General features: G+C 37.0%; 3 protein-coding genes and 1 long non-coding RNA gene across 5 annotated transcripts; 1 reads left to right on the top strand and 3 right to left on the bottom strand.

Annotated features, from left to right (window-relative positions):
* The first annotated feature begins 275 nt into the window (after positions 1–275).
* Positions 276–983, top strand: LOC125193933 (uncharacterized). Its single transcript, XM_048091886.1, has one exon. It carries the CDS (start codon positions 276–278, stop codon positions 981–983), a length of 708 nt encoding a protein of 235 aa, XP_047947843.1.
* A 1,931-nt stretch (positions 984–2,914) lies between these two features.
* LOC125202304 (uncharacterized) lies at positions 2,915–6,359 on the bottom strand. Of its 2 annotated transcripts, XR_007173073.2 has the most exons (9): positions 6,041–6,359; positions 5,504–5,608; positions 5,204–5,256; positions 4,689–5,092; positions 4,256–4,418; positions 3,902–4,088; positions 3,632–3,800; positions 3,474–3,567; positions 2,915–3,385 (listed from the first exon to the last, which is right to left on the bottom strand). It is a non-coding gene; the product is annotated as an uncharacterized LOC125202304 (long non-coding RNA). The 2 variants fall into 2 exon arrangements; XR_007173071.2 differs by having other exon boundaries at positions 3,474–3,800.
* A 995-nt stretch (positions 6,360–7,354) lies between these two features.
* On the bottom strand, positions 7,355–14,413 carry LOC125223386 (uncharacterized). Its single transcript, XM_048126518.2, has 16 exons — positions 14,130–14,413; positions 13,798–14,028; positions 13,348–13,426; positions 12,993–13,045; positions 12,417–12,907; positions 11,973–12,133; positions 11,640–11,837; positions 11,031–11,541; positions 10,367–10,513; positions 9,672–9,679; positions 9,371–9,448; positions 9,144–9,286; positions 8,592–9,076; positions 8,358–8,518; positions 7,935–8,117; positions 7,355–7,846 (listed from the first exon to the last, which is right to left on the bottom strand). Exons 2-16 carry the CDS (start codon positions 13,875–13,877, stop codon positions 7,460–7,462), a joined length of 3,165 nt encoding a protein of 1,054 aa, XP_047982475.2. The 5' UTR covers positions 13,878–14,028; positions 14,130–14,413; the 3' UTR covers positions 7,355–7,459.
* An 8,951-nt stretch (positions 14,414–23,364) lies between these two features.
* Positions 23,365–25,858, bottom strand: LOC125220553 (uncharacterized). Its single transcript, XM_048122717.2, has one exon. The coding sequence runs from the start codon at positions 25,441–25,443 to the stop codon at positions 23,452–23,454; it is 1,992 nt and encodes a 663-aa protein (XP_047978674.1). The 5' UTR covers positions 25,444–25,858; the 3' UTR covers positions 23,365–23,451.
* Positions 25,859–26,881: the final 1,023 nt, after the last annotated feature.

The raw sequence follows: 26,881 nt of genomic DNA, 5'->3' as shown, positions 1-26,881 counted from the left end.
TCATGCACTTTTCACACACTTTCACACAATACTGCCTACTCTACTCTCTTTCTATTCTTTTTTCTCACTTTCACACTTTCAGAATGGATCCGAGTCAATTCCCAAACCCGCATAGTGTCGATGACGATATGCCGATATTTGGTGCCAGCACCGGCGGCCGTTGGCCCAGCCACGAAAACTACCGGGTCGAGACTCCTAGATCTGTAGGGTCCACTTTCGTTTCTGACTCTGAGTTCGATCCGTTCTTCAACACTGACGTCTACTAGGCTGAGTACATGGAGCCGAGTTCTGGGCAACCTCTTGCTCCTAAGCCGTCGATGAGGAAGAAGAAGATGGCGCGGAAGGAAAAGGCGCCAGCCATCCCAGTCCCACACCCATCCAACGATCCCAACGACGAGTACGCCGTGGGGCGCACTGACTACAACATGGAGGAATACATGAAGGTGGCTCAGTGTTGGGTCGATATATCGGAGGATCCGATAAACTCCAACAACCAGACGTCGGGCAAGATGTGGGATCGCATTGAGGCCAGATACAACTCAGTGAAGCCGAGTTGGGCGTATAAGTGGAGCAAGGATCAGCTCCGCAAGTGTTGGGATCGGATCAAGCTCCATGTCAACAACTTTAAGGATATTTACACGAAGTTCAGGGACAAAAGGGCCAGCGGTGAGAGCATGGAGGATGTCATCCAAAAGTCGATGGCCACTTACCAGTCGAAGTACGGGCAGTTCAAGTTCTACAACATTTGGCTGATCTTAAAGGACAAGCCGAAGTTCGACGGAGGGATACCGGCCTTATCCTTAGCTGCGAAGCGAACGAAGAACACCACCACTGGCGGTTATACAAGCAGCGGCCCATCGCCCGTGGATCTCAATGCTAAGCCGGAGGGGAGTTCCGGAACGCCTACGTCTACTTTTAGACGTCCCATTAGCAACAAGACTGCCAAAGCCCAAGCCAAAGGGAAGGCGACCGCGTCTGGATAGGCTCCCCCGCAGGCTGCGCCTCTTCCGTCTACTCAGCTCGTGGCCTCAACACTCCAGGAGTTCGGTGGTTTTCGCGAGGTGTGCGAGTATAAATTTATACTTGACACACAACATAAAAACAACAGAGGATTGAGAAAATGATCAAGAATTTGAGCAAGAAGTTAGATTTAGATAACTAGTTAGGTTTTTATTAATTTAGTAATTTAGTTTAGTAATGTAGTTTTTTTTAGCTAATGTTGTTTTTTTTAATCAAGTAATATAGTTGTTTTTTAAAATTTATGGTTTTAATATAATATATTTTGCTATTTTAGTAATTAAAAATGAAAATGAAAAATAATCATATTAAAAATTAAATGCAAATTGAGTTTAATTGATAGGGCGAACATTAGGGCGAAACCATTACAGAAAGAAGGGGAATTAAAAAATACTGTGGCAACCACTAGAACTCCCATTAGGGCATCCATTGTGGACGCTCTTAAAAAGCAATGAGGTGTTGCATAACTTTTCGTTCTTTTCGTGTGATAATTATTGTTGTAATTAGTGTCACTAACAACCATAACGAAACTGTCTTTTAGTAGTGAGTACTAACTGAAAGTCTAAAAGCACTACTCCCTCCGTCCAGCTAAGATGACACATTGCTTAGCCGACACGAGATTTTAGGAGTTATTGGTTAAAGTGTTTAATTGGAGAGAGAGAAGGTGGGTGTAATTATTAAAGTAGAGAGATAAAGGAAGATGAATATTTTAATAGGAGTGAGAAAAAGTGGTTGAGTGTATTAATTGGAGAGATAAAAAAGGAAATGTGTCATCTTAGTTGGGACAAACTAAAAAGAAAAACGTGTCATCTTAAGCGGGACAGAGGGAGTACATTTTATCTTTAAAAAAATCAAATGAGGTTTAGTCAAAGTGTACAGTGGTGTGGGGGTGTGGGTTTAGTCAAATGATATTTAGTCAAATGATATTTAGTCAAAGTGTACAGTCCAATGGGGTGTGAGTGTGTGTGGGTGTGGGTGTGTGTGGGGGCGTGTACGTGCGCGCTCGGTCGATCCTATAAAAATACTCAAATATGTTAAATAAATTTATTAAATTTGAAAAATACTTGTATCAATGTTTTCTTATTAATCTAGTTTATTAAATTGTGTGTAATTAATTTATAGTTGCAATAGATTAATAATAGTAGTATATAAATAAGCTATTCGTCTAGTATGCATTCTTTTCTTTTTTGACCTTCCCGCAAAAATATGCATTTTTTATTTTGAAAACTTTTTTATCTCTATTGAGGTGGGATTCATTCTACAAACAATATATTAATTACTTTTTCTTTTTTTCTCTCTTACTTAATTACTTTTTTTTTCTATCTCTTTTACTTACTTTTTACTTAGTTATTGTGCATTAAAATCTATGTTCAATCAAAAATGCATAATATTATGGAAAGAAGAAAGTAATACTCCATCCGTCCTCAAAGAATATGCACTTTGGGTTCGGCAAGGTTTTAATGCAAAATTGGTAAAGTAAGAGAGATGCAGAAAGAAAGTAATTAAAGTATTGATAATGGATAATGGGTCACACCTCACTAGGGAGAAGAGAGTTTCTAAAATTGGAAAGTGCGTGTTGTTGTGGGACGGAAGAAGTATAATATATATTCCCTCCGTCCCAGATAATTTGGGACACTTTGACCTGACACAGGTTTTAAGAAATGTAATGGAAAGTGAGTTGAAAAAGTTGGTAGAATGTGGGTCCTACTTTTAAAGTATTAGTTTTATAATAAAATTTGAGTAGGAATGAGTTAGTGGAATATAGGGTCCACTATCAAAAATGGTAAAAGTGAAATGGGACAAATTACGTGGGACGATCTGAAATGGAATAGTGGGTCGAATTATCTGGGACGGAGGGAGTATAATTTTATTAATATAAAAATTAGGAAGGAATAAGAATGGTATGTTCATTCTTTTGATAACTGTGAACGAGTATTCCATGAAAAATGGAATAGATAGTACCAAGTAAAAGAATGAGAGTAGGAATACCATTCAACACAACCACACATTATCATTAACCAACTCTGTTTCTTTCGGATTGGACTAACATCTAAATTCTTAAACCACCCTCTTCCTAAATATCAAGAAATGAACAATATTTTCCATCTCTTTCTCCCACCACCAACCACCTCGGATGCTGCATTCGATTAATTCATTAGGCCATACCCGTAACCAAAGGCGTTGTGCATGAACTCATCAACGCCTGCAAAGAAAGTCTGGTCTCCAAGAAAGCTCATCATCGGGTTGAAACTGTGATATGAAGTGTCCAAATGTGTATTACCGATCATCAAAGAAAATTCTGACCATCAAAAGCCTGTACCTGCCCCCAGTTTTGGCAAACAGATGCTAACAGTTTATCAGCATCAGCCTGTCATTCAAAGTGATGAATCTTGATTTACTAAGATAGTTATCATTGATATGCTAGCAACTACAAAGTAGAACAAGTGTATGTATGCCTTTTCTTTTTCTGACTGCAGTGCGCTCGTCTGATCCGGACTCTTAGCATGTCTCCTAGAATATTGAAGATGATGCCTGTTTCCTTCTCTGGATCTATGTAAATTCAAGATATGTATTACACCCGAAATCTTTTGCACAAAATATCATGCACTCTGACCTGAGATATGAAGAGGGGTGAATTGAGGATCAGGGTTGGATACCACTCCTCTTTCTTTTGATCCAAGAGGCCCATAATCACAGATGGTGCTTGTGATTGTGTATCGAAAATCCTTTTATAACGCAGAGGCTCTTTCTAATACAGATCTCAGTAACTTGAGAGCATCATCCTATTAGGGGTCAGTAATTCATTAGTATTTAGTAAGAGTAGGAGTTGGAGACTCCACAATTGCATAAATAAATCTATTCACAACAACAAAGGCAACACCACCTTTCTATCAGCATACAGATTATCAATCCCAACAAACTGGGACTCCATGATATCCCCCTTGAGTTTTCCCACACAATCGTATATAGTTCGGTTGAGGATCTGTGACATAACATCTTTTCACAGTCAATTTGCACTTCTGAGCATGACTCACTATTGTCTTCCATCTGCCATCACCGTTATCTAAGATCTGTATGCATGTTGCAAGTTGGCTTTAGAAGCTACCAATAAACCATGATTTCTAAACCTAAATTGATAGACTAGCAACAAAACATAGCATGAATCCGAGTATGCAAACAAAATCTGGTTTCGCACTTAATAAATCAAAGAGTATAAATTGTTAACGAGGGCTATTACTTTGTTTTGGAGCTCCTCAGGGTTGACATGGTACCAAAACAGAAAATCTGCACAGTCTCGATGTATTTCTCTTTCAGTCTATCAAGGCGCTTGCCAGTCCTGCCTATTCCCTTCAATCTCCAAACTTCAGAAGTAAGAGATGGACAGGGAAATTTGTCATACTCTGCAAAAGGAAACCAGCAGTTATGTGGAAGTTTCTCCGTCCTCTTTAAAATTAAACTTTAATGGCCTTGTTCTTTTCATAATCTATGTATCTCAACAGAGTAGGAGATGAGACTAAGAACTCAAACTTGTAAATTTCGGATTTTGGCTGCAACAGAAGCAGCCTTTTCGTAGATATGAAGAGTTAGTTGGTAAAGAACAGTAAAACAAAACGATGATTAAGTTTAACACGGAGTGAGAAGAACACACATTTGAGGCACTTATCTCTGACCTTAAATGGCGTGGTCCATGCTTCTTGCACCATGGTTCCTTCAATATTCTGCCCGATCCTCGCTCCCAGTCTGCAGGCTGCAGCTGCACCTATTGTTCCACTCTCTGTCGTGTCCCAACTTGATATTTATCAAATCCGCAACACCATTCTTGAGCAATATATAGACATTTTTTAGGAGAAAAGTGAGGCTTCTTTTTATCTCCTGTTTGAATGATGCTTCTCTCAAAATTTTCAAGAGTCCTGTTGTTTTCATCACCATCTCCCTCAAGAAGTAGTATATCCACTTTTGCCGAAGATCCAAGGCCACAGGTCACAGTGTGCTTGTTCAAATCAAGCAGAGCCAACTTCAGGCACTCACATCTAAGAACTTCAGCTGCAGACTCCTTTCCTCTGAAAACTCATTCCTATCAGCACATCAGAAACAATACCAGAATTCGTTATGAACCAGAGTGTGGGCCTTTTTCTTGATCAAAAAATAAGGGAAAAAATTAACAACCAATAGCATAAATTCTCACCGAGTCCCTTCATTCAAAATCCTCTCTTCATCAGGTTGAAAACCCTCTATTACCTAAAACAAAGAATATTGAACAAAAGATCGTGATTGGCAAATTAACAATAATAAATTTCTCAAGTGGTATAGTGTTTTATAACATAATATATAATCAATCAAGATGTTGAGTCATCCTCTTGACAAAGTCATTGAAACAAGAATACCATCAGTCCAAAGTAAATCCCATTTAACAACAATCAATCCTTTGCAAAATGGAAATATAGCATTCAACAAACATAGAAGAGAAGATGTGCATGCCACGCACCATTTTAAGAATTAGACCGTCAGTAACTGGCAATCCTCGGCTAACCATCTTTAGTACTCGGCTACACGTTTTTAACACCATATGTCCCTCTCTTCATCCAGTATCCTACCATTAAGGGAGGAGGGAAATTTGAGCCATGTCAAGTCAAAGAAACAGTAGTAATGAAAATTTAGTCAAATCAAGAATGAAAAAAGAAAGAAAGAAAGATTCCCAACTGTGGGAATTACCAAATCAAATGAATGAACTTAAAAAGGCTAATTGAATGATTCTATAAACCATAAAAGAAACACCAATCCACGTGACTAATTTTAAAGACAAAAAGTATGATCAATTCAGAATCAACTCAATAGTCTTTTAGGAATCATCCTCTAAAACTTGGAATAAAATCTAATCATATCAGAAAGGGAAACGAAAAAGTAGAAGGAGATTTAGTCTAAAAGTGATCATACAGCAATTATCTTTAAAATAAGCAGAATCCATATCTTTTCTAGCATATCTTTTCTAGCTTGAATAAGCCAAATCGACCTATCTTCTTACAGTTAGAACAAGCTGAACATATGAACAACTTGGCTGCTCTGATGAACTGCCGTTGTGATCAGGCTCCATCTCTCTCCAGCAACAGCAACCACACAAAATTAGTGAAGAATGTCTTAACGATAAATGCTTCTTTCCAGAAAATGGAGTTCAACTCAGCTCGGAAAGAAGCATCGGTGAATAAGTGGGCCACCCAAGCTACCGCGTTCCAGTATCGGCCACATTGATTCTGTGGAAGCGTATGTAGATTTTGTCAGCCAAAAATTTACACCCTTCGTCTTCCCTCCGCACAAATTTTAAGAAACTCCCTCCCTCCAAAAAAAATTGGTAAAATAAGAAAAATGAAATAAAAAATAATATATCAGGAGAAAAAAAGAAAAAGAAAAAGAAAAAGTAAAAGTAAAAGAAAAAAAAAATGGATAAAGCATGTTTCTTAAAATAAGACTATTTTTTGTTACACTCCAAAATAATAAAATGAGATTAATTTTTTACAAATGGAAATAATATTTATTTCATAATAAAATGTGAGTAAAAATATTAATGTGATGTGGTGCATATTAAAAATAAATAAAAAAGTAAATAGTACTCTGTAAAACTTATAGGAGAGGTTATGAAACTTAGAGCACCAACAACGGTGATTCAGAAGAGGTGGTCGGTGCCGCCCGGGCGGTACCGCATCGGCACACTTTTTGTGGGGTTTCTGCCGGAACGAGCGTGCTCTCCGCAGAGAGATCCACTCTTGCTGACGGACCACTCGCCCAGCTCACGTGACACGCTGTAGACTGGGCGTTTTTTATAGTACTTCCTCCGTCCCATGTTACTTGAGGCGTTTTTTTTCGGTACGAGATTTATGAAAATTGTGTGTAGTGAGTTAAATAATGTAGAGGCATTAAATAAAGTAAGAGAAAGAAGAGGCATTAAAGTAACAAAAAAGAAATAAAATAGGTGAGATTAAATGTTTTGTTTTTAGCTAAAAAAATGACTTAAGTAACTTGGAATAACCTAAAAAAGAATATGACTCAAATCAAGTAACTTGATAAAAAGAGGGTATCTATTTTAGAAGCGTTAGTGGTACTACAATTCTACTCACACGCTGTGGACTTAAAAATCCTTGTTTGGTAGTAGTTGAGTTGTAATTTTACGATGTAAGATAATTGAAGTTTGATACTATCACGATAGAATTTTCAATATAGATGACTTAATTCACCTATTTGATGGGATTATTTAATACATCAAAATATGAAAAATAAGATGGATTGAAAAACTAACACAAATCAGTAGATATACATAACATAGCATAGCATAGCTACGACTACGAAACAAGGATGTTTATATACCAAATTCAGTAGTATTATACAGATGGCATAATAGATAGTAACTCAAAAATTCGTGATCACAACTCACAAGAGAGTATCAGTATCGTTACCCAACTCTCTGTTTCTTCCGAATTGAACTAACATCTAAAACCACCCTTTTCCTAAATTTCAAAACAATGAGCAATACTTTCCATCCCTTTCTCCCACCTTCAACCACCTCAGATGCTGCATTCCACTCGTTCATTAGGCCATCTCCGTAACCAAAGGTTTCGTACATGTACTCATCAACGTCTGCAAAGAAATCCTGGTATCCAGGAAAGCTCATCATCGGGTCGAAACTGTGATATGAAGTCTCCAAATGTATATGACCGCTCGACCCGCCAATATATGGACTTAAACCAGCTAGGTGCTGCTGAAGAGAACTCTGATCATTAAAAGCCTTTACCAGCCCCCAATTCTGGCAAGCAGATGCTAACAGTTTATCAGCATCAGCCTGTCATTCAAAGTCATGAAATTTGATTTAGTAAGATAGTTATAATTGATATGCTAGCAACTACAAAGTAGAGCAAGTGTATGTATGCCTTTTCTCTTTCTGACTGCAGCGCGCTTGTCTGATCTGGAAATAGTCTTAGAATATCTCCTAGAATATTGAAGACGATGCCTTTTTTCTTCTCCGGATCTATGTAACAGTACACCCTTTCGGTTAGGCATGCTCGAGCATTACTAATAATCTTCTGCCAATTCTTATTTGGTGAATTCACAATCTACAACAGGCCAACAAACTAGTTTAGACCTATTTTAAACTGAAGAGGCAAATTAGCAATACTTCATTTGTACAAAAAAGGCAAGATTGGATAGCAAAATTCTTCATTTGCACCTTAAATATTAGACATTTCATTTGTCATCTGAGGGGGGAATAGAGAAACTTATGGATTTTTATCAGAAAACTAACAAGTATAATACAGAATACAGATTAAGACAAGAGAAAGAAAAAAAAAGGTTACATTCTGGAGGCGTTGAGGATTTTTGAGGTGTTGAATGAGGAAATCCTCCACGGTGCAGATGCTGTTTTCTTGAAGACGCTTATCGATCTCACCACGCCTACAAATACAATCTAACCGCCATACTTTATCAGATAGAGATGGATTCGCATGTTTCTCATTATCTGAAGATCAAGTAGAAGAACAATTAATTAGTCAGAGACATCTCATCATTATCAAATAACAAGGCAGACTCACATTTGATGCGGAAATTCTTGAGGGTGAAGGCCTCCGTCTTGGCTTCCTTTATACGAGCATAAGCACCAACAACTCTCGCGCCTAACTTGAACTCTGGTGGCTTTATTTCGCTAACGTGGTGTCTGATCGAGATGTTCTTCGCAACAGCAACACCTCTATGCAGCTGCAGGAGTGCATTTCCAGCGAGAATAGGCATCTTTCCTTTCACTTGAGGAACAATGGTCGCGTTGAATTCTTCAGCTGTCCAATCATCTGCTTCGGAAGCATCTGACTTGGCTTTGAGAAGAAAAAACTCAACTTTTGAAGAGGCCTCGGGTTCATCAACTATGACATCTCCTGTCACGTCATCAACAAGAGCCACCTCAATAGGAACACCTCCTTCTCCTTTGATCTCATCACCAGTCAAGATTTTTCGAGCAATCCGTTTCCTCAACTCCAGTTTCATGTTGCTCTGAGATGAGGTCTGATCCCCATGTTTGAAATAGCTGCAAAATCAAACAAGAATAATTAAAATCATGATTCTTGATCAAGAAACAATAGCTTCCTATCAACCTCTTCAATCTACTATATATGTTCCTTTTTGCTGATTCAATCTCCTCTTCGACCTCGGAAAAGATTCTCGCTTTCTTGGATTCCAACTCCTCTTCAACCTTAGAAAAGATTCTCGCTTTCTTGGATTCCAACTCCTCTTTGACCTTAGCAGAATATCACGCATAAGAAACAAGAATGTAAACATACATATTGCCGGATATTTAGCATCTACATGTTTGCATACTTACAATTTGCATCACCTCATCCATCGACATCATTCTCAAACTATTCTGTTTCTTGTCTATCCCTGTCTGAAAAATGAGCATCTAATATAACAAAAAGAGGGTGATGTTAAAGCGTGTGCTAACAGTGTCTGTCAGCACCCACATTTAGCCAAAATGAAGTCTCGGATTGTGTTGTGGTGTGTCAGTGTTCTTTGATTTTTGATTTTTCTCTCTACCATATTTGTTTAATATTTCAACTACATTAGATTATTGAATCACATTCATAGTCACGATCATGGTTTCCCAGAAACAGCTAGGAAGTTACCTCATGTCCTGCAAAAAATATTGCCAAGTAAAAAAAATCAAGAATGGAGTCTGAGAGTGAGAACTCGCTGCAAATCCATCTGAGCAAAATTTCAACTTGAGAAATGCAATCTAGTTAGGGTGAAGGTTGCGTTAAAGTCAAAAAAATGGAGCTTGATGGATTTCAACATGAGAAATGAGACAGAAATTATGAGGAAAATGCACAGCAGCTCCCCCAACGATTTGCACATGCAGGTATACCAGTATATCATCTGCAGCAAAATCATACTAACAAATTAATAGTAATAAAAATACAAGAAAGCCTAGTTACTGAATCCTGTGAAATGCATGCCCTTTTTTTCTCCAATCATCTATAGTTAAGGAAAGGAGGAAAGTCTTTCCCTTAAAACACTGAAAAATATTCGCTTTCATACTGATGTGTTACTGATGAATCTTGATTTAGTAAGAATGATATACTCCTATGCTATCAGGTACTAGAAAGTAGAACAAGTGTTTATATCCTTTTCTCAGCATGCTTGTCCGAGAGTAGCAGCTTCCCGAAAATAATCCTAGCACGTCTCCTAGATATTGAACAACAAGACCCACCTCAAAAAATGGAACACCCCCTTCTCCTTTTATCTCCTCACCTGTCAATGTTTTTCGAGCAATTACGTTCCTCAACTCAGTGATGTTTCTTGATCAAGAAACAAAAGTTACTTGTCACCTCTTGAATTTTCCGCACATGCTCCTTTTTGTTCAGTTCCCTCTTATTAGACGTGGCAAACCTTCTCCCTCTTTCTGATTCCGGCTCCTCTTCAACGACCTTGGTAAACGTTCTCCTCTTCTCTGATCTGAAATCCACGACTATCCGAGCAGGATAAAGCCAATTGTTCACAATTTATCATACTTAAGATTGCTTATAGCATCCACGCGTGTACATATACTTAATAATTTTCTTCAACTTATAGATCGCTAAAAGCCGTGAAACATCAGAGCATGAGAACACAAGTGAGGCTTTCAAATCATATGAGTTCCCTTCAAAAGGAAAATTCCATTCCGATTCAAACAAACATTCAGTTATCAAATCTGCAGCTTTACATGGAAGTAAGGGTCTATTTATTATTCACATATTGAATATGTACAGAAAAGGTAGTCCTTGAATGGAAAACTAGACCACCCCTAAAACACTACCATATACAATTTCACACTGATGCTTCCACTGTTTGCACTTACAGCCTTGCTTATTGTATATTTTTTTCACAAAACAATCAGCTAAATCTGTATATGCATGTATATATAAGAACTTAATTCTCTTCACATGTAGCTGCAGAGGATCTCCAACAAAAGTCTTCAGTCGTTATAGAATTACCCTGACTTTCTCAAGTACGGGTTTTTCTAGCCACGATTCTTCTTATGGAGAACCACCATCTCAACACAAATACTAGAATGTTCCACCCCCTCTCAGATTTTCCGGTGGGAACACCAGAATACGGCATATAAGCACTGATGTCGCCCTGTATATCTCCTGATAATTCTAGAAGAGGACTGTGAATTGCCTGATCCGTCTCGAAGTATTGTAGTTCGTCTGCACACAATGCTCTATTCAAGGTGTCAGCATTACAGATTAGGTTGTCTTCAACTTGGTGCAGGCAATCTTCAAAGGTGCCCAAGCCTTCTAAAGAATATACCGACTCCATGTAGGTTGGAGAAGCAGCATTGTGTTGCAAGTAAGGCTCGTCATCATTGAAACTGGTCTCAGAGGGCAAGTTTGAAGAAGATCGAGCAACCGATAAGCTTGAAGGGGTTGGGAAATTCGGAGATGAGCCCTCATCAAAGCTGACAATTTTGTCACGATCTGCAAAAGCAGAGATGACTGACTCGTGGGCCTCCGCCTGAAACAGAGTTGAGATACAGCCAGATGTCAGTCGAAAATGGAAAAATGAATGAGCATTCATCTTAAAAGCAAAAAAAAAAAAAAAAAGCAGCGTGCCTTTTCTGCTTCGGACAGCTTATCAGCACGAAGATACTGCCCATTCGAGATGATCCCCATCAGTTGCCCGACCATGTCGAAAACTACACCATTATCTTGAGAGGTGCCATAGAATTGTAATTTCTGGTCAATAACACATGTTCGAGCATGCTCCACGACTACTTCCCACATTTTGGCAGACATACCGGTCCCAAGGATCTACAATGTTTTCATTTTAGAAATGTGTTAACCATGCTTCAAATAGTGGATATAAATGAAACATCAAATCCTAACCCGAGCAATGGAACCAAGAGTTACAGAAACAGAAACGTATTAATATCACAAACATCTTACATTTCGAAGTCTTGTAGGGTCTAGGAAGAATGACACCAGAAAATCCTCTACGGTAGTGATTCTTTCCTTCCTCAAACGTTTGTGAAAAGCTCCACCTTTACCAATCTTTTCCAGCCGCCATACTTCATCAGAAAGTGATGGAGGATGGTGCTTCTTGTACACTTCCATAAGGAAAAGTGAAAAGATGTATTATACTAAGTGATTTTCTGCCGATGATTGTTGTTTCGCTTCAGAGCAAAAGAAGTAATGTGTTTTGAGGCATTTAAAGAAGTTTAGTTGTTCTTTAGCTTTTCCAAAGATTCAGTCCACGTACAAAACTTAATCAGACTATATAATCACGGAAAGGGAATAATTCAAAGAAACAAAAATTGACTACATTTCACCACATGAAAATTAAGAAAATGGCTGCACAATGTAATTAATAGAAGACTAAAAGTAACTCACGTTCTCCACGATGATCTCTAACAACAAAGGGTTCTGATCTAGCCTCTCTTACTCTGACGCCACTGATGCTGTCCAAGAGTTTAGCACCCAGCCTAAACTTCCGGCTTCTTGTCCAGCTTGAATTATCTGTAAACATAATGTTACCAACCAAACCCTTGCCATCTTGCAGGGTCATGATAAGATCCCCAGTCAGGAGAGGCTTCTTTCCATCCCGCTCTCGCACTGTATTATTTTGGAATTCTACAGCTGTCCAATTTCCCCTCTCATCTCCATCAAAATCTCCTTCAAGAACTACAATCTCTACCTTCTCAGATGATCCATGACCACTAAAAACAACTTCCCCAGTAAGGATATCGACTAAAGCAACTTCCATTCTGGTAGACCCTTCTCCTTCAATACGAGTTCCAGTAAACACAGGAAGAGATATGCCATTAGAGAACTGTAAACACAAATTCCTTGGTTCAGAGGGATGTGTGTCTTTCCCATAATTCCTGGATTTTTTCACCAAAAAAGGAAATAGTTAGCGAATTCGCTTGTGACCTAAATTAAGAATCTTGTTGGATACTTACGTCATACCTTTTCGTATTAATTATGTATTTTCTCAACGCGGAGTCCACTTCCTCTTTTACCTGTGATCTCTCATTAAAAGTAAACTAGTAAATTTATGACAATCATAGATTGGTCCAGGAACATCTAAGCAATGAAATTCAGCAGAAGTCCATACCTAAAAACTATATACAACAGAGTTAATGACACACAAGACTTCTCCATTCAAATATCCAATGTAATCACAAGACTGTGAACAAAGGTTGTATTATTCCAGTGGCTATATTTTACCTAATTACATAATTATTCAAGTGCCATCTATAACTGGAAAACATGTTCATCACAAGCACATAAATAAATATTTCGGAAGCGCAACTCGACTTACAACTCGACGAATGAGAGGCTCAAGAACTGGCTCCATTAGATGTTGTAATTTGCAGAGGTTCATAACCTCCCTCACCACACTACAAAATTTGCAAAATAATCAGTACAACAACACCCAAAAAACCCCTCGGTAAACTACCAACACACATTCTCAACTAATGAATCGGCCTCCAACTTCAAACTAAAGCATCGAATAAAGAAATTCCATGTTACAATTCAATTTAGCATCAAAACAAGTTTTGTTTTACAGCTTCGGAAACATAAGCATACTCATTTAAAGTTCTACAAAAGCTGAATCTGAATGCTAAATTCAAATTCACAAAATCCCATAAACAGATCAATTGGTAAAGATTAATCCAGCAAAGACTAATTAACACCATAAAATTAACATCAGGAGAGAAATCAGAAGACACCATGACTTTATAGAAACAATTAATTTTAAAAAAGCAACCTTTTAAAAGATTTTGCATTCCTGGGATGCCTGTCGTCAAAAGATGTGCCCTCCTCCGGCTCTTGCCGCTTCTGCGACATTTTTCAAGAGGCCCACCAAGAAAATCAACAGGAAAAGTACAACCCTTGTGCTCTTAGACTGTAGTACATTTGACACCGACAAACAGCAAACCAAGAAAAGCTCAATCACGGGCGCTTTATAAGAGAAGCTGAGACCATCATGCACATGGTCCTATGAAAAATTAATAACAACCAATAAACCACAATTATTTGAATAAGCTGCAATTTGTAATTGTTAGACAAGTGTTATGTGATGAGGAAACATGAGTTTACTTTGTTGCGGTGATGATGGATGGATGAGAACGGATGGATGAGAAGATTGAATCTTTTTCACTGTAGACTCCAAAATGGCAAATATGGTAGTATTTGTGGTTGTTTTGTGGCGTTACTAGGTGAGGTGTGGGAAAGAGGGTTCGATTGGAAGCCGATTGGAGCCTTTGGAGGTTCAAGCGTCGGTTTCATTTCATGTACGGCCGGTGGGCGGTGCCGCTCGTTGATTTAGCACGACAAAGAGTAGGTAGAGGAGAGAGAGAAGGGAGTTTGAGAGTCCATGAAAACGCGTGGGGGCCCAGTAAGCGCGTGAACGGGAATTCTCTCTGACACAAATGATGTCAAAATTACAAATAAACTCGATAGATAAAAAATAATTAATTATTGTTGATCCCAAAATATGAATTCTTTGAAATAGCATCAGTTTTAACATAAAATCAGTAAAGTAAGAAAAAAATCAAGAGTGAATTATATAAATGGTACTACTTGTTCTTTCATTTTCGCACGTAAATGATTCTAATCTTTATTTATATCATTTTTTGTATCTATAAATCACATTTTTGGTATCTGATGTAATTATTTTCCTAAAATACTCTCTAAATAAATACATTTTCTTTCATGTTATAAAGGATATTTTGGGCATAAATAAAATTAGTACCAAAATGATATTATAATATCTTCTCTCATTCTCCTCACTATTTATACTATTATTTTTAATCAATATTGATACTATTATTTTGATATTATAGATTAATAATTAATTTATTTTTTATATCATTTAAATATACTTAATTATAATTATAGATATAATTATATTTAATTATTATAATAATAATATTATTATAATACTAAAAAGTGATAGTAGTTAATAAATAATTGTAGTAAAATTATATAAATCATGAATCACCAAATATTATGTAATAATAATAATAATAATAATAATAATAATAATAATAATAATAATAATAATAATAATAATAATAATAATAATAATAATAATAATAATAATAATAATAATATTTTAACATTAAATTAGTAACTTATTAATACAGCCTTAATAAAAATTTAAAATTGTGAATCGTATTCATAATGATATAAAGAGTAGAATATTTTTAGTTAGGTGTTTTCACCTTAAATTGAGTAATAAAAAAATTAATAAAAAATATTCAATTGATTTAATTACTTAAATAATTAATTTAATTAGACATTTTGTTCTTGATTTATACTCCCTCCGTCCCATATAATTTGGGACACTTTGACCCGGTACGGGTTTTAAGAAATGTAATGGAAAGTGAGTTGAAAAAGTTGGTGGAATGTGGGTCCTACTTTAAAGTATTAGTTTTATAATAAAATGTGAGTATGAATGAGTTAGTGGAATATGGGGTCCACTATCAAAAATGGTAAAAGTGAAGTGGGACAAATTATATGGGACGGCCCGAAATGGAATACTGGGTCGAATTATCTGGGACGGAGGGAGTATTATTAATGCAATTAGATGTATGTATAAATCACTAAAAAGATACAAAGAAAAAGATGAGAAGAAAAAAGAAGGAAGAAGAAACATAAACTAAGGAGAAAAAGAAAAAAGAAAGGAAGATAAAATGTTTTAAAAAAAAAGAAGAAACTAAAGAAGAAGAAAAGAAATAAGAAAGGGAAAAAAAATCACATATTTGGTACTCCTAATTGAAATTTCCAAAAATATCCTTTGTAAAAAAAAATACTCCCTCCGTCCCATAAAAGATGTCACACTTGTGGGATGGCACGGGATTTTAGGAGGTTTTGTTTTGTGTGTTGAATGGAAAGAGAAAATATAATTTTTATATTCATGCGAGAGAGAACTTTTTCCAAAAAGGGAAATGTGACATCTTTTGTGGGACAAACTAAAAAGGAAAGTGTGACATCTTTTGTGGGACGGAGGGAGTAACATATTTGGTACCCAGGGTTATTTTTGTCATGGGATACCAAAAACGATATAAAATAAAGATCAGGTACCATTTATATGCGAAAGTGAAAGATCAGGTACCATTTATGTAGTTCACTCAAAAATCAAAAGAAAAAGTGTGTTAGAGCTAGGCATGCTTATTCGGCCGGTTCCGGTTCTACCCGGTCCGGTTGATCGGGTACCCGGTTACAAATTTTCATAAATTTGGGAACCGGAACCGGAATCGGATCCGGCCGGTTCCGGTTCCGAACCGGTCGGGTAAGAACCGGTCGGTTCCGGTTCCAAACCGGAACCGATTTGTAGTTTCAATTTTAATTTTTTTTAAATAATTCAACATATAGAAATATAACAATTAATACCGAAAAATTTAAATAAATACAAATCAATAAAATAACAATATTCATCATCCAATATTCCAATACCTAAAAACTATAATTCAATAAATACCTAAAATAGTTAATACCTAAAAGTTCAAATAAACATAAAAAAAATGCAAATCAACAAGATAACAATATGCATCAACCAATATTTAAATACCTAAAACAATAATTTAATAATAAATTACTAAAAAATCTAACACTAAAAATTAAAATCTATGCACAACAAAATACGAGTATACAACCAATATTCTAATAAGGCAATAATATTCAAAAGACCAAAATCTTAATTACTCTATTTTGATTTTAGAAAAAAATCGATATATTAATACATTTAATCATTCACTTTAAACTTGATTATTTTAATAAAAAAAGTCTTAATTAATTATGAGTTATTTTTTAAAAAATCAATTATTTTTGAGTTATCATAATAGGAGCGAATCAACAAATGGTGCGAAAGATTGAAGATTGATCACAAAAAGTAATAGTACTTTCGTTTTGCAAAGGCAGTGATCACTTTTGCTAATAGGATGATCAAAAATATTTTAAGAATAATAAAACAAATGAAATATCCTTAGTTTAATATTTTAATTTATATTTAAATTTTATAATCTCTAAAATTGATATATATTATTCGGTTCCGGGTAAGAACCGGTCGGTTCCGGGTAGAACCGGAACCGGAATTTTCGAAAGCATAAGAACCGGAACCGGAACTGGAACCGGTTTTTCCGGTTCCCGGTTCCTCAATTACCGGGCCGGTTCCGGTTCCGGTACCGGGTACCCGAGAACTAGAGAACCGGTTAAGCAGGCCTAGTTAGAGCATCATTAATCTCATCCCCATTTCAGGCTTCAAGTTTCCTTCATGTCATCATTCCTCCAAATTTGAGTCTCGGCCCACAACTTCTCTAACCTTGCAGATCCCATCCCGGGCCACAACTATTAAATTGCATTATTCACAACTTCAACCAATTTAACTTGTAAAATAGAATACGTTGAACAATTCAAACCGGAAAAATTCATTGTTCAGTCGAAAAAATGAAAATTACAAATCCTAGAAAAAAAATTATTAAAGCCCTAGAAAATAAAAATTATAAGTCCTAGAAAAAATATTGAAATAATTTAGAGGATAGAAATGGAGAAATTGGCGGAAGAATGTTGAAGAAATGGGTATAATAAATAGGCAAAAAAAAAAAGTGGGGGTTTGCGGTCCGACCCGAGGGACCTCCAACGCTAGCCGGGCCGGACCCCAGGCGCGTCCCCTGGCCGTGACTGCGTCCCCGGGACTGGCCCAGGCCGAAAAATCCTCCTCTCCATCGCTGCATGACGCGGGTCGTGACCCAACTACGGCCCGGCCCAGCCCCATGCGTTAATGATGCTCTTAGTGGGCAATGATTCTCATCTCATAGAGCAAAGAAAAATGTTTCCTAAAATTGAAAATTTTATATTTTTAGAAAACGAACTAAAAGGGAAAGAGATTCTATTTTACAATAAACCGAAGGAGTATATGTTTGTATTGACGAAGCAATATACTCTCCCCACTTTTCATTCATTGTCTCCATTTTGATCGATACAAGTTTTAATAAATTGTTTGATATTAATAAGGAAAGTGGGTTGAAGGGAATCCGGAAGAAACTTGGGACAAATACGCAGCCCCTACCCATCATGCCTATACAGCTATACTTCGTTTGAGACGGAGAAATTGTTCGAAGTGTGGATCTCCACTTTGCGGGATTAGATCATTGGGAACCAACAACACCTGAATGATTTTTGGGCGAGGGTGATTGACACCTACAACAAGTTCCCGAGAGGAGCGCCCCCCGCACACCTAAAATGTTGTCATTTTGCTTGAGTCGATGCCGACCTGAAAAAATCTTACGACATCTACAAGAATGAAAAAATGCAGTACCAAAGCGGAACAAGTGGAGTTGATATTCTGAGGGCGGCTATGTTGGTCTTCGAACAAGACTCCGGGCAGGCCTTCAAGCATAGCAATACTTGGGCAAAGGTTTGGAATATCGATAGGTTGACGAGTGGCATCGAGTCCAACATGGACTACAACTCCAAACCGACGAAGTACAGGGCAGATGACAAATACACTTCAAGTGGTGGCGGTGACAGCGATAGCAGAGGCAGAATCGAGCCCGATGTGATGAGGTCGGAAACTAGTTCCCATGAGTCGATGCAGGGGGCTCGAGCTCCAGAGGGTGATGCCACCTAATTGGTGTGAAGACGGTGGACACAACCAGAGCTAGAAGCAGGGGAGAAGGTGAACCAAGCCAGACGACCCCCTCCGAAGTGGCGTATGACCATTTAGTTGGACTATGGTTCATCGTTGATCACTAACTTGCTACTTACTTTCGGCAACAAACTTCGGCGTACCGTTGGGTCGGAGGTCAGTCTGGAGTGTTTCCGCAATGGGCAGCCGGACTTCCATCGACCGCTAGCATGCTCGGCGGCCGCTGACTTGGTCGTTTTCCTCCGAACTTCAATATTGACCTTTTTTTCTACTCTTTTTAAGTCTTTCGCACATTTCGCACAAATTGTATAAAAAATGTCAAATTTTGCAAATAACGCAATTAAAGAACATATTTGGCATGAATCACATTCAGAACGAACCCAAACTAGGCCTCGAAACATGCAAATCCATGTTATTAGTAATATGCCAGCAGTAGTGCACATCAGCTTTACTATGACCAGAATTGTTTGTCGGAAAAAAAATCTAAAAAATTCAAAGTTCAAATATTTACATTCAAAAATAGAAGTTCATAACAAATGTTGAAAGTTAGTGTATTACCAGACAAAGAACAATAATTATAATGGATAATTTTTGTTAACTCATAATATAAAATTATAATGGATAACTTTTGTTAACTCATAATTTTAATGGATTTCTAGTCAGTTCCATAACTTTTTAAACTGAAACATAAAATTCTAACTTCTTATTTTTCACTACTGTCTCACGATTATCAAAATCAAATCTAATGCTACGTAAAACCATGTCATTTAGAATAAACCATTATCATTTAATCGATATCAAAATAAAATGACGTCATTTCGTCTATAACAATATCAATTTTGTTCACATCACATTTGACTTTTTCATACTCCCACCGTCCGAAGACCGAAGGTAGTTGAGTTGTATTCATTTACGAGTTGTCCTAATGTAGTTGAGTCGTTACATTTTTAGCAAAATTTTTTATTTCTTCTCCTACTTTACTCTTTGTTACTTTATTATCACATATACTTTATTTTCATTCCACTTTAACCTTTAAACATTAATTTTTGAAAGACTGCAGATAAATACTCTCTACGTTAAATTTTGCAAATGAATACTCTCTGTGTCCCATTAATTTAAAGGGATATTGGCATCTAATATTACGAAACTTTCAAAAAGTTGGATTTTTCCCACGAACTTTAAAATTGGCAAATAATATCACGAACTTTACCCCGTGTTTGTTTTTTCCCACGAATGAAAAAATTCCCACAAATAATATTATGATACCGATTTTTTTTCGTAATTTCTCGACAACAACTTTAAAAGTTTCAAGTTTTTCAATCTTTGAAGATAGTTTTCTTGAAGCACACCTTCTAAAATTGTTCTTCAATCTATTAAAATAACATGAATTTTTTCATTCGTGGGAAAAAACAAACCCGGGGTAAAGTTCGTGATATTATTTGCCAATTTTAAGGTTCGTGAGAAAAATCCAACTTTTTGAAAATTTCGTGATATTAGATGCCAATATCCCTAATTTAAAAGATGGAATATAATTTTCATAATTTTTTTTTCTGATATTTAAAGTTACTAGACCTACCAAAATTTGATATAATTCTAGTAGGAGTATTATTTTTCCCGGCATCTGCTTTTAATAAATTATCCGTTGATACGAATGGATCATTGGAGCACAATATTTCGGCATGATGCAAAAATTAGATCATTAAATTATACTCCTACTACAAGTACTAATCTTGCTAGTAAACCAAAGAGTATACATAGTCTACCCAATAATTAATGTCACGTTGAAATATTCTGAAATAATTGTAGAATACAATCATATTCCATTCCCCATAAAAGGGCATGTGTGACAACACTATTTAAAAAAATCAGAGGAAAAAACTCAAGAATGGAAAACTTAATTGGATTCACTCTAATATTGGTGCTCATCTTGTATCCTGTTACATCACTCGATGTTCAGGCAAAGAAAAAGTTTAATAAGTCTCTCAAGAATCCGATGGAATATAATGATTCTCTCAATGTTCGGGTCGAGAAAAAGCCCAATAGACCTTGGAAGATTGTTAGTATGAATTTGCATGATACTGCAAGATTATATGCACAAGATAATGGAAACGAGTGGTACAAAAATAAATGGATTGCAATTGCAATTTTAGGTGGTTGCATAATAGGGTTTATAATATTCGTAATTCTTGTTTTTTATTGCTGTCATGTAAAAAAGTAATGAAACATTTTAATAAATTACGGCATGAAGCTAGTATGCCAATTAGTAGGTAGATACTTTGGTTGTTCCATTTGTATTAAATTATATCTCATGATTAAATATGTATATATACTTTATGAGTAATAATTTAATTCTAAATGAATAATTATGTGATAATTAGTCATAAACAATTCCATCTAACTAAAATAAACTTACAACTTACTACTCTCCATGTCCCATTAAAAATGAAACGTTTTTCTTTTTAGATTGTCTCATTAAAAATGAAATATTTCTTAAAATGGAAATAATAGTAATGCTACTTTTTAAATCACAAAACAAACTACATAAAATCTCGTGCCAAAAACAAATGTTTCATTTCTAATGAAACGAACGAAATAGTACTATTTTATCTATGAAACTGAACTATCACCTATATAAATAAAATTAGTACTCCTATTAATTAATGATTTTATAGTATGATTTAGGCTAGTTTGCTATAACTAACTTTTTAAAAATATTTCTAAACTTTAAATGCCTATAATTATTTCGAATTAAATTATTTTTTCACACAACATATGTCAAATTAAAGATAATTTTATAAGGATTCCAACGAGATTGTACATACACATGTTTCGATGTCAAAATTTGATAAAATTTTCGTAAATGGTCATATATTTCATAAAACAGTTTTATGAAATACACATAATCTGTTAATATAATGTTGGTACAATGTTAATATGTAATTGTGTGGACATTGTTATGTATTCTTGTTGATATCTTTAATACACTATGGACATGTTCGGTTTGTAAGATTGTATCTCAAGATTAAATATATATTATGTTTGATTCATGAGATTGAATTCCACAACTCAATCCTAGATGGATAATCGGGATAATTAGTCATATCCAACCCGCTCCAACTAAAATAGTCTTACAATTCAATCCTAAATAATATTTTGGTACTGTTTTATCTAGGAAATCGAACACCACCTATATTGACATTGAGTTTCTAAATTCTAAATTTGATAATTGTTAGCATTATCTTTTTAATCTTAAAAAATAAAAAATAAAATTATACATAGTAGTTTATATATAGACCATTACAATTGATTCCTACAAGTGTATCCATAGAAACGACTTAAATTCTTTTATTAGATAAAGTAGCAAATATTTTTGGCTCATTGTATTCCACCAAAATATCGTTCATCCAATCACTAAAGACACAAAAATAATTTATATTGTATGTAACAATATAAATAGTGGAAAGAACACATTTTACTTAACAAAACTAAACAAAATTTATTAATTGAAGAAGGAATTAATACAATTAAATACGAACAAATTAAATGTCAATAAATAAAATTGCAATCTTCTATACATATATAAAAGTGGAGTTTTGATAAAATTTACTGCACCATATGAAAGGAGAGTTTTGATCAAATTTACAAGAATTAAAAAGCTATTTGTAAATTAAAATCTTTATATTTAAGATTGAAAGGAGTATTGATTAATTTATAAGTAAATGATATCCTAAAGTCTTCGAGAAGGAGGCCAAAGGTTGGGTATCAAATGGCAGAATGTCGAAGAATGCCGAAGTTTTATAGTCTTGAAAAACTCAGGATAAGATAGCTTCACAATTCACACCTCGGGACGGATTGAACCAACTTCCTTATTTTTAATTGATTAAAGGCCAAATATGTCTTAAACATATGGAAATTTTATGAATTTGATCCAGAATATTACCTTTTGAATTATTTTATCCCTTGCAAATGAAAACAGACTAGATTTAGTCCTTTTTGGATGACACCGATTAAATATAACAGTCAACTACTGTTTACAAATTTTGACTGGATTATTTAAGAGTTTATATTAGAATTTTAATAATTGTATAAAAAATATTCTAATTTAATTCGAAAAAACTAATTAAAAATTAAAGCGTGTCTTTTATAAACACGTTACCGACCCTAGTTCTACATTTACATTCTTTTTCTTCCTCGGTTCATGTAGAGGAGAGGAACCCTAGTTCTTGCAAGAACACAAAGTGTTGGCAGTAACCCAACATTGTCAACTATAGACCGTTCGAACTACAGCAGAACGACTGGTGTGCATGGTGGCAGATGTGACCTCCGATTCCGGTACTAATTTTGCCATTGCAAGAATCGGGCTTCACTTTGAATCATCAACACCCATGGAAAACCTACAATGGGGAAGCTATACTTTGTTTGTGAGAGAAAAGATTGCCGTTTTTTCAAATGGTGTGAGCCGAACGATGAAGACGGTGTAGTGACTTCTTCAATGTCACTATCGGAGACTGAATTTGAGAGTTTTAGTTTGAATTTGTGCAAAGGTTAAAGATTACATAGAGAAAAATAGCATTGGCTGAAACTGGAGTGGAGAGCCAGATATGTGAGCCTGCTAGCCAAGCTATGAGTAGAGAGCAATGCAAGAGAAATAATGGGAGAAAGTGGGCATGTCAACTATTTGGATTTGAATCATTTGATGAAGAAATCTATTCCTCTAACAAATCACAAACACAACAGCATTACATCACTACAAATGATCTATACAGAAAATTAGTGGTACTGTTTGGAGACTCTGGATTGATACAGCTCGAATCTCTTCTTGGCCTCATACACCAGCGTAACAATGCCCTCATCCTGCATCAGATGCTGCTGCTTCGTCGACCACTCCAGCGCTATCAGCACATCTTCCTGCGCCAGCGTCTCGCTATCCGGCACGTGCATCGCCAGATAGCACAGCAGTATGAACGACGGTATCTGCACCATCTGCTCCCCGAAGTAGATCAGCGGGATCAGATGCTTGTGCCCTCCCCCGCTGATGATCGACTTGCAGTGCGTGTCGTGGAGGAAATTCTCCGGGCACGCGAACTTGTTCAGCCCCAGCGCCGCCTCGCAGCTCACCTCCGGCTCTCTGTCGTCGAGGAGATTCACCAACGGCGGTATGAATCTGGTTTCTGTTGCTCGGAATGTTCGCGCTAGGTTTCCGATTGACCTAATGCTCGGAATCAGCAGCTCGCAGTCTGCTTTCTCTACGATTCGGAGGAATTGATCTACCACGGCTTTGGCTACCGGTGCGGTTGGTTTGAACGCCGATCGTCTCAGATCTGAATCCTGCTCGGCCACGGCGGTGATTTCCATCAACGCCATGGCGGAATTGTATTTCACTTCGTCTTCCCCCTTTTCTAGTAGTACGGCGAGGCATAACAGAGCGCGTGACTCTGTTATGCTTTTGCATACGGATACGTTTCCTGCGCAGAGGTACCGTAGGGCTCTGGCTGCCATCGCTTTCATCTCTGCTTTAGTAGCTGGATCTTCGAATTCTCTCCTTTTAATGCTGGATCCAGGTAATCCATGGCCTTTGTTTTGTTTGATGAACTGGTGACTCTGTTGTTTATTCGATTTAACACTTTTTTCGCCGGCGTCGGAGTGGCTGATCGGAGATGGAGATCCGGTTGTGGCTTTGTGATGGATCGGCAACATGGTGGATTTCATAGCTATGGTGTTGGTGACGACATTGTGCATTTGGCTAGGCATTTGATTGTCCATGGGGTGATCGGCGACGCTGTGATGCTTTTCCTCTGTTTGTTCATTATTGCCTTTATGGTTAGGGTTAGGGTTCGGGTTCGAATTCGCCATCACAAGGGAGTGGATCGAGTGTTTGCTAGTGGCTATGGCGTATTTACTGTGCTCGGGGATGGTTTCGAATGCGAGGTGGCTGACGAGGAGGCGGATGACGTTGTGCTGCGCGAACGGATCCTGACATTTCCGGTGGTTCGCGGCGAGCTCTGATAGCGCCCACGCCACCACAATCTGCACCTTCATGTGGCCTTCTTTTAAAATCTTCGCCACCACCTGGCAAACGCCGGCGTTGACGATGATCTCCACGCTCTCGGGATCTCTCCCGAGCAACCCAATAGCCCGGGCCGCGTGTTCCTGCCCTTCCATCCGGCCTTCCTTGAGCAGCTTCAGCAGCGGCACCACGCCGCCCTCCTCGATGATCAGGCTGCCGTAGCGGTCGTTGTCTCGGGCGAGGGAGACTAAAGAAGCAGCGGCGTCGGCGCGGTCATCCAAACTGCCGGAGCAGAGGATGGCGATCTGCTCCCAAATGAGGCATAAAATGGGCTCGTTGGCGGCGATTGGGGGCAAGCCGAGGTACTCATCGTCGCGGTCGTCTGCAGGGGCGGAGACGCGGAGGAGCCAGGAGACGTCGCCGATGGAGTTGTCGAGCTGCTGGTTGATCTTCTTGAAGGCGGCGAGGGGGGTGATGGTGAAGATGCGGCGGATGCCGTTGGAGCGGCACTTGAAGACGAGGGTGAGGGCCTTGTCGAGGACCTGCTCGGTGTCCTCGATGATGCGGCGCGTGGGGCGCTCGTAGAGGTCGCCGCTGGCGCGGGCGGCCTGGCGGAGGAGGGTGGCGAGCTTCTCCGTCCTGATCTTGATGTCGTTGCATTCCCCTTTCATGAAACTGGCTTGATCCGACAGCTTGATCACCTCGTCCGCGTATTGGATCGGCTTCGCGAGGATCTGCTTCACTATGTCCGCCATGATCACAGCGGACCGCACCACCTCCCGATTATGATCAAATTCGCATAAACAATCTTCTTCTCTTCACACCATTCACCATCTCCTCGTTTCCAGATAGTATTTCCTTAAAAGGGGTTTAGCAGCGATTGTGATTTTTGATTTTGTGCATGGGAATGGGATTACACAGATAATGTGGGAGGAGAGGAGGGACAAGGCTGCCGCGGCTGTGACGGTGGTGGTGGTGGTGGAGATAGGGAGATCAGATGGGAGTGGTGAAACGTAATTGTTGTCGCTTTCTGTGGTGGTTTTTTTGTCTTTGCATTAAAACCAGGAAAAAAGGAGTGACTGTTACAACCTTATTAATAGGGACGATGATGACCATCGACCTTTAAACTCTCAAGCATTAAAATTTGCCCATACAAGTAATAAATTACTAGTACTACTTCCATATAGCCATGCTCGTCTAATCATATTTCATCTCCTAGCGTCAATTTATAATCAACACGATACTCCATCCCCTATTTTATACTCCCTCAATTCCATAGTAATGGGGGCAAAACTTTTCGGCACAGAGATAGAAAAATTGTGTTAGGTGAGTTAAGTAAAGAGAGAATAAAGTTAAAAATGAAAAAGGTAGAGAAATAAAGAGAGAAAAAAGTAAGAGAGAGTAAAGTAGGTGTGGAAAAATGTGTTGACTTTTTACTAAAAAAGGGAAATGACTCTATTACTATGAAACAAATGAAAATGGAAAAACGCTCCTATTACTATGGAACGGAGGGAGTAGTATAGTACTCCATATTGCAATTGTTTATCAATTATTACGTGATGTTATTTCAATTCAAAATTCGCATATTGATATGTATAACCCGATAAATTTATATGATTAGTGTTGAAAATTTATTGCGCGAAAAAAAAAAAGAAAAAAGTGAAAGACACTAAGCCGAATAATCCTTAACCCGATAAGGTTGGTTTGAAACTAACACGAGCTCCATCGAGCTCCATAGGATTGGCCCAAAATGTGATAATTCTCATTATTTAATTTTAAATTCATTACTTTTTTCAATTTTTTAAAAATAGTCAGATAGATTTATCTTTTCAAATACACATGAAAATATATTTAGATCCATTATTTGAAAGTTATACTCGTTATTCTACTTTATTTATTGTACTTTTAAACTATTATAAAAAAAATTATACTCCTACTATAAAGTACTCGATTATCCATCCAAGTAGTATAAATTAAAAATGTACTGTAGTAATTATTTAGGAAAATATATATTCTTGTATTTTACAAATTAGTGTGAAATAACGCTATTTGTATATGTATTCATTTATTATAGAGATAAAAGAAAATAAAATTTATTTAGCATTAATGTGATTAATTTATAGGTATGCCGGAATATATAATTTACATTATAGGAGTACTATATAAGATTAATTTGAAATTAATTGCTGATAA

The sequence above is a fragment of the Salvia hispanica genome, chromosome 2, assembly GCF_029641045.1.
Source record: "Salvia hispanica isolate PSC_SH4W2 chromosome 2, Shi_PSC_v1, whole genome shotgun sequence".
NCBI classification, from domain to species: Eukaryota; Viridiplantae; Streptophyta; class Magnoliopsida; order Lamiales; family Lamiaceae; genus Salvia; species Salvia hispanica.
The sequence above is the reverse complement of the archived record's forward strand: the minus strand, read 5'-3'. Positions and strand labels throughout refer to the sequence as shown.

Excerpts from the sequence above, each read along its gene's own strand:
- LOC125193933 (XM_048091886.1), top strand. The coding sequence starts at position 276 with ATGGAGCCGAGTTCTGGGCAACCTCTTGCTCCTAAGCCGTCGATGAGG.
- LOC125223386 (XM_048126518.2), bottom strand. The coding sequence starts at position 13,877 with ATGTCGCAGAAGCGGCAAGAGCCGGAGGAGGGCACATCTTTTGACGAC. Across the intron at positions 13,046-13,347 it reads AGCCTCTCATTCGTCGAGTT|GTAAAAGAGGAAGTGGACTC; the intron begins GTAAGTCGAGTT and ends GAGAGATCACAG. Across the intron at positions 11,542-11,639 it reads AGCTGTCCGAAGCAGAAAAG|GCGGAGGCCCACGAGTCAGT; the intron begins GCACGCTGCTTT and ends ACTCTGTTTCAG.
- LOC125220553 (XM_048122717.2), bottom strand. The coding sequence starts at position 25,443 with ATGGCGGACATAGTGAAGCAGATCCTCGCGAAGCCGATCCAATACGCG.